Genomic DNA, 14,122 nt, shown 5'->3' with positions numbered 1-14,122 from the left:
GTATGGTATTTTCTATCTGCAGTCACGGGTCAGGGGTTGTCCTCTCCCTGCAGTCCCTTTGGCAGTAGCTTTGCACATCAGCATATTGCAGGGATAACAGCAAAATGGCGGCATGTAGTGTAAAGGTTACTAAGCATAGCAGTTAGAGCTAGAACTGAGGCTACGTCTTCACTACCCGCCATATCGGCGGGTAGCAATCAATTGCTCGGGGATCGATATCGCGTCTCATCTAGACGCGATATATCGATCCCCGAACACGCTTATATCGATTCCGGAACTCCACCAACCTGAACGGAGTTGCGGAGTCAACATGAGGAGCCACGGACATCGATCCCACGCCGTGAGGATGGTGAGTAATTCGATCTTAGATACTTTGACTTCAGCTACGTTATTCATGTAGCTGAAGTTGCATATCTGAGATCGATTTTCCCCTGTAGTGTAGACCAGCCCTGATAAAGCATCAGAGGAATGGTATGCTCCTAAACCCTATGCACACTACAGGCACGGTTATAAGCATTAACACTGCTCAAATCCACACCTAATAATGATCCAAACCATGTTCAAAAACCAGATAGAAACTAACCGGGGCCTAGCTACATGACAATTACAACTACAGGCAGGGACCCAGTTATAACATGACTCTTCCCCCCCCCCCCCCGCCCAACTCTTTTCCACACATTTCTTTTGGTGGAGCAGAGATGGAACTTTGCCCGTTCCCTATGCTGGGCTAAACTGAAGTGCAGTGAAGTGCAAGCCAACTGAAGTGCAGATGCACTGCATAGCCAAGCCTATGCTATGTTATCTGAGAGTCAGGCACACAACCCATCTGACGTCACATTAAAATGGCTGTAAGAGGGAGGTAAATCCATGGCTGCAACAAGAAGAGGTGGTATAAACGTCACTCTGTATGCGGTAACTGTACTAGCAGCAGCTACTGATGAGCACCGCTGTTAGCCTGTTTCAAGCCCTAGCTTGGATATGGGCCTGTTAGAATGATGCTGGAATATTACAAATACTTGACGGGCACTGATTTGCAAAAAGACACAAAATACAATCTATTCGAGCCTGTCTCTTCTAAGTCCGTAATTACGTGCCATGAGAAATAAATACGTTTCTCGGCTTAACTGTAATTTTTTTGCGAGCGATCAATATTTATTGCCTAATCACATTTTCCATATTGCAAGTTAATGGTGTCACTCTCACATGGGGCCAGAGTACTACACAGAGGCCATGCAAAGCTTCACTTGTGGAAACTGCAATCAGGGAGCCAGCTCTTGTCGCAGCCTTTACAAAAGGATTTCCACTCGAGCGGCTCATCTTTAATCATTATAAAAGCACAGAAGTTTAATCCATTTTTGATGTAAGCACTAATAGCTTTGTGTCCTTGAAGTTCAAAGTGGTCTTCGTGCATGTCGCTAATTAGCCGAGCAAGCAGCCATTCAGCTCCCTCTCATGTTTCTAATTAGATCCTTAACAACAAACAAATGTCAACCTTACAAAGGCTGTGCTACATTCTCCTCCATTAGTTAAACAGTTTGGCAGGGATGCAGATGCCATTTTTCCCGCTGGAACATCTTGCACCCTAGTCTGACACCTCACCTAATCTCCAGGCTGGATGACGTCACTCGGTTAGGCTACCGTCGAGCGACGAGGGCAGTGACGTCTGTGGCTTGGATGCACGTACCGGTTAGCGGGGCTGAGGCTACAAACCTGGCTAGGCAGACATTTTGCATTATAAGGGAAAGGGAGACAGCCCAGAATGCTCGCTGCTCTGCTGTGACACTTCAAAGGGGCAGGATGGAGGACAGAGCTGCAGCTTGGGTGAGTTCCAATAAAATAAACACAAGGATTGAGAGTACTTAGGCCTTGTTTACACTTATTTTTTGGTGTGTGTGTGTGTGGGGGGGGAATCTCCCACTGATAGGAGTGACAGGGCTCAGGTGGCTGCTGGCCCAGTGTCATCTATATCTTCTGAGCAGAGGAGGATGACCAAGTGATAAAGATGCCAGTGTCCATACACTACTGCTAGCAGTGCTGAGAGCTGCTCAAAAGAGCCTACCCTACCTACAACCACCACAATTTAGTAAGTGGCAGGTTTGTTGATCAGACTGTATGATGCACGTTTGATTTGTGGAAACACCCTCCCTCCACTCGAAGTTGCCACACCATCCCCTCCGCTCTTCTGAAGTCATGCCATATCTGAGCAGAGAGGGACTCTGGGAAACAGCAGCCCAGCACACATTTTGTCTTTACTGTGGCACTTCCAAGGAGCAGCACAAGTAATGGAAGGGATAGGGCCCATGCGCCATCAGTTTGATAGCTGACTCAAAGCCTCCAAAGCAGACTAGAAAGCCACAACTTAAACAGGCTTCACTTGCCAAAGATTCTGCACACATGTGCACGTGGGAGTTCAATCGGGCACATTGCTTGCAGCATCATCCCCAGATCGTTTCATTACTGTCCGTATACTGCACCAAAACAGCTCCACAGCACACACTCTCATGTCTTCTCAGTTAAACCAAGGCAGCCAAATAAAAATAATAATTTATACATATTATATATGCAAATAAATTCTGATTTTTCAGTTACGTTACAAACAGGTGCCCGTCTAATAGCGCAGGAATTTAAAGTTTATTTAAATTTAGATACTTTTTGCTAAATCCTCAGGACTGTTTGCTTTCACTTCTACTGGACCTTTCCCGCGCTCCTCTCTCTCCCACCTGCTTTGGATAACTGTAATGCCTTTACATTTCAAAAGACATTTACTTAGATTTTAGTTCATTTAGGTTGTAAACTCTTTGGGGCAGAGATCAGCTCTGTGTACCTGGGATATGACACCTAATATTGATATGACTGTAATACATGATGAGGTTTTCCTCTCCTTCTTACATAGTACTGCAATGAAGCGTTTATCATGAGATAAGGTAAATGGCTCTTTTCTTATTTCAGCCCTTTGGCTTCAGAGCTGGTGTTTTCAAATGTGCCTAAAGGAGTTAGGCACCCAACTACCTTTGAACGTAACTTCCTTTGAGACCCTTTGCAAACCTCAGACCAGATTCCTTTCTTGGCACCTCCAAATCAACTCTCAACGCTCCCCCATCCTTTATGCTCTTTTAAAGTGGCTGATTTAGACTCCAATCCTGCAAATGCTTTCGGAAGGTGGCTGTGGATCGCCCCACCGACTCAACCCAATAGGGCTACCTGTGGATGTCAAGGGACACATGCAAATATTTGCAGAACGAGGACCTCAGATTGAATCCTGTGAAGTGCTGAGAACCCTGAGTTCCCATCAATTTCAATGGGTGTTGAGTGTGCTCAGCACATTGCAGGATCTGACTCATCTCATATTTTCAGGGAAAAATGCTAAAAGACTCAGCACATGCCTCTCCATGTCTTAGCCTTTACTGACATCCTACCAAGAGGCAAACGGGGAAAAAAAATTACCTGTGATCTTGCTCCCACATAAAATTCTTTACTAATAATTTTGCTGTTTAAAGTGAGGAAAGGGCAAACCTCTCTGGCATGATCGCCTCTTACTGGACGATAAGAAATCTGTCGCTACTTATACTATGGGCAACCACATTTGCATTAATTGTTTATCACAGCCTGGACAGACCTTTTATTAATATTAATGAGTAACTGGAAACAAAGGGCCCCTTTATTTTTAGCCTACTGTAATTGCGTAGTAATTACTCATCTACAAAACAAATGAGCCGAACTCCATTGCCATGGCAACAGAAACTTCGGCCTCCCACTGTAACACATTAACCGGCTATCATTTCTGTTAATTTTAAATTGAAGCCTTTTGTACAATAACAGGCAGTGGAAGAGCCAAATTAAAACAAAACTGGGACTTCATTTTACTGCATATTTTAATTCACAGTAGTAATTCACATTTTGATCCTAAAGCATCTCCTTCATACACGCACATACCTATGGATCACTATATGGAAACATCCCGGACTGTACAGAAAAGGGAAAGGAATTTTTAAAAAACCCAGCCGCCTTCTTCTGCCAGGAGTTTATACAAGACATAGGTATTAAACTGATTAGAATTAACTAGCCAAACAGGTATATGATGTTAAGCAATGATGAGTGATGCAACTGTACTGACAGGTAAGCAAAATAAAGTCATTCCCAGAGAGAAGCTACAAGAGACCAGTCCAAACAATTAAGCCAGAGGTTCTGAAACTCCTTCATAGTGCAGACCACATTTTAACAGAGAAATCATCTCTTGGAAACCCTCCTATTCTGGTCACGCCTGCATTTGTTTAGTTGGAAAAGTAACACAGTGTTAGGAAAGTACTCTAGGCTTCCCCCTTTAACGCTATTCTGCAACTGGAAGTAAGGAGAAACCAGCACCATGCGATCAAACATCTCTGCACTAACTTGAGTAGGAATCAGATGTTGCCTTTATATGCTGCACATTTTCCAGGCGAGTTGCCCACATAGTATTTTGCCCTTGGTACCATAGGTTGTAGTTTCAGTTTTCTATGAGTAAAAAAGACAGTGAGAGGACTTAGATGGGGGGGAGGGGGAGTATGTACTCTGAACAGTGATGCCTAAAAAAAAAAGAGCACACTGATGTTATTCTAGGACACCAAGAGGAGTTTTTCTAGCCTTATAATGCTTAGAAGTTTCTGAACTGTTCCACGTGAACGCTGCCATTGACATTAGAGAAAATAAATCTCCTACTGATGGGCCTTATCCAGCACCCATTGAAAGCACTGGGAATCTCTGTAGCATAAGGGCAAAACATTAGCGGTGACCACATAGGCTCCATCATTAGGTCCCCTTTAAGGCAATCATCGTTTGCCATGACACTTGAGACACAGCCCTTAGGGGAGAGTCACTGGAGACCTAAAGAGGTTTCTAAAGAAAAAACTGAAACCAGTTGAGTGAAGTCAGGGCATAACAATAATCCTTTGCACTCATGTGGCACATTCCCACAAGGTGCTTTGGCAACCCTAATTGTATCTCACCCCACCCTCATAGGTAATATTCCGCCCATCACACAGAGGGGGAAAACCAAGGCACAGAACGCTGAAGTGACGTGCACATAGTCACACATTGATTCAGAGGAATACAGCCATTGGTTCTGGTCCTTTGCTGCAATTACCAGACAACACTCCTCAAATGAACAGGCTGACTGACTTTTTTTCCCCCCAATCGTGTAGGTCCATATATCTAAAGTTCAATTCTACTTTCCCTGGCTTTTCCTAACCAATTATCCCTTTGAGTTAATGCCAAGGCAGACGAATACAAAAGTTTGCTGTAGTGAAAAGACCTCTGTATCCTTTTTTACTTGCCTGTATCTCAAACAGAAAGTGGGGGGAGAAAAAGATTGTCTCTGTACTCACTGTATTTAACTTTCTACTGCGTTTTGGTCAAATGATTTGAAAATACTAGTGTAAAAGCTTGTAAAATGTGTGTGGTTTGCACCGTTAGCAGCTACTCCACATAGAACGTATCAAGCTCAATTTGTACTGCCCTGTTAGGTCGTGACTTGGCAAGATTTTTAAGCATGTGCTTAACTTTAAACATGAGAAAAATTCCATTGAAATCCACTGGACTATTCACATACTTAAACTGAGGCACGTGCTAAACACCTTTCTGAACTAAGGCCAGTCTGCTGAAGGTCTTGATTTCAAACCTTCCTGCTAACTCGTGAAAGGGTTTGTTCCATTATGTAAAATAACTCTGCATTTCAACAACCAGGAGCTTTGTCCCTGAAAAAAAATAAAATTGAATGACATTATCTGGCTGTTCCAGCCCATTGCTAGAATAGAGTAAAATCTACTTGTCAAGCGTAAAACTTTCAGTGCTCTGAAACGGAAACGTTTTCCTGAATGCGTGATTAGCCTGTTTGGATCACAATACAGTTCAAGCTTATGTGGAGCCACCACTTAGCGGGTGTCAAGAGAGGCACCCTGGCAGCCAGAATGATCTCTGTGGATAAGTGTTTTCCCATTGAAAATAATTCCACTGATTGAAAAGACCATTAAAAGTTAGCTACTACATTCATTAAAGATTAACTCATGCTGTACTTAAGTCTGTACTTCAGAGCTGGTCACTAATTGCACTGGAGATGATTTATCAAGTGCCCACGATTTTCTATTACAAAGTTATTGATTAAAGCTGATGTATTTTAACCACAATAGACTTCAAGCAGGAGCCCAGTAAAATGACTAGAGCCAGGGTCAGTGCCTGGCAGCAGCAGCAGATTATTTTAAATTTACTGAAATTTTTATATGGATGCGTAAGAAGTTCAGTCCCTCAAGGATAAATAAAATGTTTCCAACAATAAAATAAGATAAACAGGTATTTTGTGGGGTTTGAGCACTGGAAGGTACTTCCAGGCGTATGTTTTCTATAATGGCTTTGAAAATATCTTGGATCAATGTATGACTTTAGACCCGTAATAGAAATGATTCTGCTTTAATTCCCTTTTTAAAACAAAAAAACTACAACCACCCCGCGTCCTTCAGGGAAGTAATTGCAGAGCACATAAAATAGTGAGGAGAAGAGAGTTGTCACTAACAAGGCCAAAAAAACACTTCTCAAGGAAACGCATAATGACCTCATCTCTACAGACATGTTGCATACGCCAAGAAGAAAATGGAGTATTTACCCTTCAGACGTGCTTATTCAGTGCAGAGTTTGGTTTCTTTTACTCCTATTCCTATAACAGGAGACATTTTCCTTTTGTTTGCATTCAACTGTTTAATCCACATGATAGAACAGATCATTTAACCTACTGGGAATGGAGGATTCTTACAGCAAGTACGCACATTATGTAGGTACAAAATGGTATGGGTTCTTCAATTTCATGCGTTCTTCTCAGACCAACATTTTCAGATGCAGCCTTAATATTATAAAGATGAGCGAAGGATAAAAAATCTTATGCAGCTGATAATTTTTAGATGCATCAACTCTGCAGAGTTCCAGTTGCCAGCCTCTGTCAAGTAATTACTGGATGTTCCAATGGAGAGACACATTTCAGCCTGCTTCTTTTTCCCAGGTGGTCTGCTTGTTAGGTTCTGGTTCTTCAGATTGCATAGCTTGATTAAATTTTATGTACTTTTATATAGTAAAATAAAAAAGGGAGTGCAGTTCCATTTAAGCTGTCACTCCAAAGGAAAATACCCTAAATCGGCAGTATCAATTCCAAGTTGGTTCATCATTAGATTGTTCAGCTGTTGATCTAGATTTCCCTCATTCCACACACACAGACCAACTGTTGTCCCACTATTTTATTACTATAATTTGCCAACACAATCAGTGCTTAATGATAAGACTAAATATTTTAGTGCCCCTTATTTAAGTGTAAGACATGGATTTCTACACCCTCTGCAATTTGCCGCTCAGCTAACTTTTAGATACATTCCTCATTTCATCACGTCTTTCACATTAAACAGTGGGTCCTTGCATCTCTGCAACAGATTGAAATCTAAGGGGTAAATTATTTCCCGCTCTCCCTTTGATGCATAAATGTTGCAACTCTTCACTAACAATAAGGGAAATTTTGTGCACCATCCATCTAGCAGACAGTCTAGATGTCTACGGGATTGTAATTGTGTCAACTACAACCAAGAAGTTCTTTGGCTAATTTACTTGCTCTATCAGAGGTAAGGAGCAGATACAAATTCTTAATTGCATCTTGAACGCACATTCAAGATACTTTTGCTGAGATAAGTGTCCTGGAGACTACACTGAACATATTAGGCAGACTATGAATGTGCTCAAAAGTAACATTTAGGCCACAGGAGGAGCTCCTAACTCTATTGGAGGAAGGTGTGGGGAGTATGAGCACTGTAGGGAAACTTTTCTACTCCCAGCAGGATATTTTCTGACTAACAACAAACTAAAATGGAAAAAAAAAGTGTAATTCAGGACTTGAATTACCAGCTGTTAAATCTAGTTACTGCCGCTTCATTTTGAAAATAGTTTAAAAAGTTGAGTGCATAAAACTGGGTGCAAAAAGCAAAAACATTTGTTGGCTCAATGGCAAAGATGATGAACTTGTCTTTTACTCCTAATGCTGGTATTTATGAAATGTTAAATCTTAATTTAAAAATATTCCCTTAAGCCGAGCGACACAGCAATGAATACAAACCATGACTAGCACAGAGCCTGTTGCATAACAAGATTTGAGGTTTATGACCTACAAATAATTCCCTTGTGTCTCAGGATAGTCTGCTAGGAAGCTGTTTTACATACATTATATTATTTAGCTATCCTATGCGGTAGTTTGCATTTTGTACAAACGGTTTAAGACCTCCAAAGAATGATTCTATGGGCTAATGCAGACAGTTGAGGGATTAATGAGGAAATCATGATTACAAATGATTTAAAACAAAATCTTAATTTTCTAATACAAACTAAAACAACAGAACACACTGTATTTATAGTCAAAGATCTAATTCCCAGGATTTTTAATTTGAAAAATAAGGTAAATTTACTATCAACATAAGAGTATGTGTGAGTTCTTGTGGTAGGAAAGGATGTAGCTTAGCTACAGCCATGTTCAATTTATAAATTCCGATAATGGGGTTTAACAAATACAGCACTATGGATCCAAGCCTTTTGGAGTACCCTGGTTTCTTGATAGCCCTACTCTTCCAGTCAAAGCGATGCCATGCTTTTGACTGACACACTATTTCAAGTTGATGATACCTATAATATCAACTCAACAATGCATGTTCTACAACTACATCTACTGCTACCAGTACGACTACTACAAGTGCATGCATTTAATTCAGTCCCACAGATACATACACTCTAAGAACAGGCAAGGGGAGATGTGAAATGTTTTACGGTACGACAGGTGTTTTGGTTTTTTTTAAGTAAGGGAAATTAATAAAAACATAAAAAGAAAAAGTGTACAAAAAAAAGGAGACATTTCTCAAGAGTTGATATGAGTTGTTTCTTGAACTGTTTCATCTGAACAAGCAAAAAACATGCAACCAGCTGCTACTAACAAGAAGCTGGACACTGAGAGAGGATTAAGAGGTGTGGACAAACCTTCCCGCTGAGCGCGCTCAGAAGAGTGTTTGAGAAGAGGTGTGCACGTCCGAGTGTAAGAGAGGCCGGAAAGAATGCCTCAGAGACACCCTCTCTCACAGCAGCCCCAACCAAGCAAGAGAGAAAACAACAAAACATAACTGCTCACACTCACCATCAAGGTCAGTAGCTCACGTTACTAGATTTGTTATAGCTGGCAAGTATAAAGTACAGTAAGGGGTTGTTGGGGGCTCAGGGATCAAAGGCAGCATTTGCAGTTGGAGACTGGCAAGGTGTTAGGGATGGGGGGAAGGAAGGAAGGAGGTATATACCCTTAACTCCAGACCACAAGAGAGTCCTGAGCCTTCGTTGTTTCATACCTCTTGTCATCAGAGTGGGTGTAAAATGTTGCCCTTCTGATTTGCTAATGTTTTTGCCCCCACTTTCAATGACTGCACAAGGTGTCAAGCAGTGAAGAATCAGGCCCGTCATATTATTATTTTATTCTCCACTCATCAGGGAGGAATAGTTAATGCTAACAAGCTGGGCAGCACACTAAGACTATTGGTGGCGGGGGGCGCGGACCCAACAACTTTCTGCCAAATTTTATTTTGTGTTCCATTTTTTTCTTCCAAATTAATTCCTACCCTCCCAAGTGTAAGATAAAAATGTTTTCCCCCCTCTGTTTTCCATTTTTTAAACAGCACTTACAAGACAAAAATGATTATGTTCAAAATATGCCAGATGAAATTAAAAGAAACGTGACACTGATAGTGAAATTGTCTAGGAGGAGTTTGCAGCATTCAGACTTTCAAGCTTGCTAATTTTACATGGCCCAGGTCCCAATTCATTAAAAAAAAAATACAAGGAGGGATGAGTTTATCAAAGCCAACTAGAAGATTTAGCCACACAGCTCCCACGGAAGTGAATGGAAACTGTATGGCTAAATCTAAGTCAGTTTAGAAAAATTTCACCCATTGCTTCTACATGGGGGGTTGGTTAGGTGCATGATTTACAAAGGGAAGCACCAAAGCATAAACCTCCCAGTCTGGGAGAAGAGTTTAGCAAGTGAGAATTTATGAATGACACTGAACACAAGGACAGGGAAATGTCCCTTTCTACTGATCACAGGAGTTACTGTTGCAATTGGTACCTGATCTTATTCCATCTAATAATAGTAACTGGTGGTTGTATTCCCACAAGCAGAAATATAACAAAACAAAAAAATAAAGAGTGACAGAAGGAAACAGAAGCTCACAATGCGCAGAATCACAAAAATGATTACTGACCAAAATAGGTTCATGACATTAACACAGCCAACATGCAAGTTAACTGCACCCCAGGCTGAAAAAATCTAGGCATATTCTTTTGATGATTATTAAGCAAACATGCAAATTTTCCACAGTACACGTAAGAACAGCATCTTAGGTTACACAGCGGTCATCAATGCCCGGACAACAGGGTGATGGGGCTTTAGAAATGCACTAGACACAGTCTTGCCTGGAAGTGTGCATGCATTTTGAGTGCTGAACAGGTCTTAGTTTGCTTATGGTCCATATTTTTGAAAGAGCTCAACTCCCTAAATAAAGTGGCCAGGCTTTTACTAGGAATGCCGGGAGCTGCTGAACAGCAAACACTTCTGAAAATCCTGCCACTCTGTTTAGGTGTCTGAATGGGAGCTGTTGGTGCGGAGATCTTCGCAAAAATCTGGCACTAGAAATGTTCAAAGATTCATGTCCAAAAAGGCAACTATATAAAAAACGCATTGAAGTGAACATGAAAGTTCTCGGAGTGCACTTAAGCTCTGATCCCGCAAACATTTAGCATAGCTTTACTACTGTAAAGAGCCCCCTTGAAATCAATGAAACTACTCGTGGGAGTAAAGTTAAGCACATGCTTAAGTGTTTGCAGGATCAGGGCCTGAATATTCAAATGAATTGGCACAAGTAGAAAGTGGAGCTCTGGTTTATCCACAGAGAAGGTATAGCAGGGGCAGCACAAATAGAACCGCCCAGTAAGGTGCTGTGGAATAGTGTGTATGTGTGTGTGTGTGGGGGGGTGTTTCTGTTGCCCATTCGTTCTCTAGTCACTTTACTCAGACTGACAACAAACGGAAGCCAATGAGTGCCAGTCATGCTGCATTCTGCATTTTTAATAATAAAGGCATATGAGGAGATTGTGCACAAATGCAAAAAACATTTTTCTTGTAATGAATCGGGCCCACACACTGTAAGATGAGATTTATCATACTCCATTGCTCCTGAATACAATTCACTACCATTGCTGTATGAAAGTGACAAGCCCAAGATGCCCTGTTCAACAATTCTCTTTAGATGGAAATGACTGCAAATAAAACACCGTTGTTCCATAGAACACATTTCACTACAAATGTAAACAGCCTCTAGTTTAAGAAGTTTGACGATCTCTTTCTTCCTCCTTGAGATTACGGGTGAGGTTGGTGAGTTTTGTTGGTTTGTTTTGGGGCACGTATAGAATTTTGAGACTTGAAAGGCATTTCCAAACTCCATACTGCTCTTTAAACTTGCCAGGAAGGGTGGTGTTAATTTAGGGTTAGATTTAGTTTCGTATTGCACATTCAAATAAAAATAAAATAATAATAATAATAATAAAAAAAACACACTAAAAAACCCCAAATGATTTCAGGCACAGAATTGATTGATGCTCAGCTCCATTGTAAAGGGAACCAAAAGCACTCTGATTAAAAAAAATAATAATAATGGAAGCAACGTTAATCTAGCGAAACCCTCTGCGCCTTGCTAAGGGGCAACTCACCAGGTCTGTTAGTGCTTAAAACCTGAAGGGCAAAACACGAGGAAGAGACAGTGACAATTAAGTCAATTTTCCTCAGTTAATATGTGAAATAAAATTTTTCTTCTCTTTAAAGAAAGGGGGGAGGGAGAAAGAAAGAGAAGGAAAAATATTCCCACAGCTGTCTGGCAAGTCACCCCTTAGGCTTTCTCCACATGCCACAAAATAAAACTGGTACAGATGATCCTTTGTAGCCCCGCAAGCAGTGCCAGTTTGCATGGAACGGAGTTCTCCTGACATCTTACTTTGGACTCCACAGAATTAGGGTCTCACTCAATGCATATTTGGGTGCTAGTGCTCAATAGCCTTTTTTTTGTTTTTTGTTTTTAAGAGCCTAGCTAGCCAGCGTAGAAGTTCCATACAGGTCACTGAAAACCTCTACTCTAGGATCAAATCATGAGTAAGCTGGAAACATTCTTTGCTGTGTGTCTTATGTGTACAATGCTGAGCAAAACCGCACTGAAGCAGCTGGGGAGTTGAATGCCAGGTAGCAAGAACGTTTTCTCAAATCTCCCTCCCTCCCTAGATGTCCATTCATCATTAACAAGAACAAATGGTAAGATGAATGCACAGGATGATACATAAATGTTAAATGTACGTGTGAGAGCAGGTAAATCTACTGAGAAGGCATCGCTATACCCTTTGTTCTTGCTTAGGGTTTATTGTTTTGAGTCACCACTGTACAATCCAGACACAGGATAGTATGCAGACACAAAAAAGGGTGTGCTGGTAAGTTAACAGCCCACTCATGACTGTACTGAACATTTAATTACTTAAGCAAAGAGCTAATTCACATGTTTCCCTACATTGAAATTCTAGGGTAATAACTGTAATTGGTAACTATTTATTTATTTCCCTTAAGGGGGGGAAAATAAGCATTTGGAGGGACAGAGAGAAAAACTTTAACATTTCTCGTGAAGCTTAGGCCGCAGTTTGCAGTAGGTAACAAGAGCAGTAGTCTGAGAAACAAAAACTAAGCTTTAAATGGCAGGCAAATTAAAAACGATACTTTAGAAACCAACAATACAATTCACGTGCTTTCAGCAGGGCCACTTAGATTTGGCTCCAGGTAACATTTATTGATTGCCTGTACTTCAGGCAGCATTTACATCTCTACCACCCCAATTAGAGTTCAAAGGAAAGCAGATCTTGAGTGCACATATAAACATTTTAGGATATCTTCTAATATACTGTAGTAGATATGATGCGTTTGTCTCCAGATTAACAGGAAGCTCTGGTCTAGTAAATCACCATCCTGGTAACCAGCTAGTTCCAGGGGGAAGAATACTGTTTTGTTGGGAGGTGAGGCCAAGAAAGTGATTTTTAAAAATAAATCCATAGGACAACTTGCCATGATGTCTTACTGGTGGCAATCGTTCAAGCCACAAATCTGGGTGGTGTGGTTTGATCTCCCAGCCACTGGAGCATTAACTGCAGAGAGCAAATGCTGCATTGTTAACCCAGTGCAAACGTCACATGAGAAATGAAAACTTTTTTTTTTGTCCTTTATGATCTTCAATTTAAAATAAATAAATGAACAATATCAACGCGCCCCCCTCCCCAGGTTTGACAGTTCTTATGTAAACCTCCTGTAAGGTGCTCCAGGTCTCCTGGCCTCTACTTGTAGTGTGAGTTTTTTTCAGGTCCCCAGGATAAGTGTGAGGAAAATCAGAGTAATGATGGACAGCTGCAGCCACATAGAATACCGACAGAGCTTTTACCTTCCCCTGCATTCTGAGGGTATGCCATGTAGCCGCCTCTTCCACCGGCCCCCCTACCTGATCCTCTTGCTGCTGCCACTGCTGCTGCTGCTACTGGTCCATAGGCCGCTGCCGGAAAACCTAGCCACGGAAAGAAGGAGAAGGGTAAAGGGAAAAATCCAATGAACAGCAGGTGTAACCAAACCAAAAAAAAGGGGGGGGAGGGGCAACATACTGTAGTACTTTTGGGGGCAACTATGGTCGATTATGGTCCTATTTTTAAAAGGGGTTGGTGATTTCGGGATCTGACTTGAGGAACCTTAAAAGAGCCTGATTTACTGACAAAGCTGAGCCTCTGAAAATCAGGTCCCTTTATCGTGTGCCTACTTGGGCATGCAAAATGGAAGCACCTGTGGCCTTCTTTTGAAAATCCTGCCCTAAATCCTCTGCAATGAATTTCAATAGCTGCATGCTCTGATGATGCCTTTTTATCCTGTGCACAGGTCTTCTGAGCCACTGCGAGTTTTAAAGGCAAGATACTGGAGTGAATTAACTCACAGAGACAGCTGTTAGGATGTGGTTTATATCTG

The 14,122-nt window shown here is 41.4% G+C and overlaps 1 protein-coding gene across 3 annotated transcripts in view; it reads right to left on the bottom strand.

Annotated features, from left to right (window-relative positions):
• Window positions 1-14,122, bottom strand: part of MSI2 (musashi RNA binding protein 2) — a 397,445-nt gene that overhangs the window by 25,181 nt on the left and 358,142 nt on the right. For 2 of the 3 annotated variants that reach the window (XM_075074083.1, XM_032779380.2), the window contains one exon: window positions 13,554-13,673. In XM_075074083.1, coding sequence (XP_074930184.1) covers window positions 13,554-13,673 — 120 coding nt within the window. The remainder of the gene's footprint in view (window positions 1-13,553; window positions 13,674-14,122) is intronic. The other variant, XM_032779390.2, reaches the window with a different exon arrangement.

The sequence above is a fragment of the Chelonoidis abingdonii genome, chromosome 20 (genome assembly GCF_003597395.2).
Source record: "Chelonoidis abingdonii isolate Lonesome George chromosome 20, CheloAbing_2.0, whole genome shotgun sequence".
Classification (NCBI taxonomy): Eukaryota; Metazoa; Chordata; order Testudines; family Testudinidae; genus Chelonoidis; species Chelonoidis abingdonii.
Note: the sequence above shows the minus strand (reverse complement) of the source record. Positions and strands in the feature narration are given on the sequence as shown.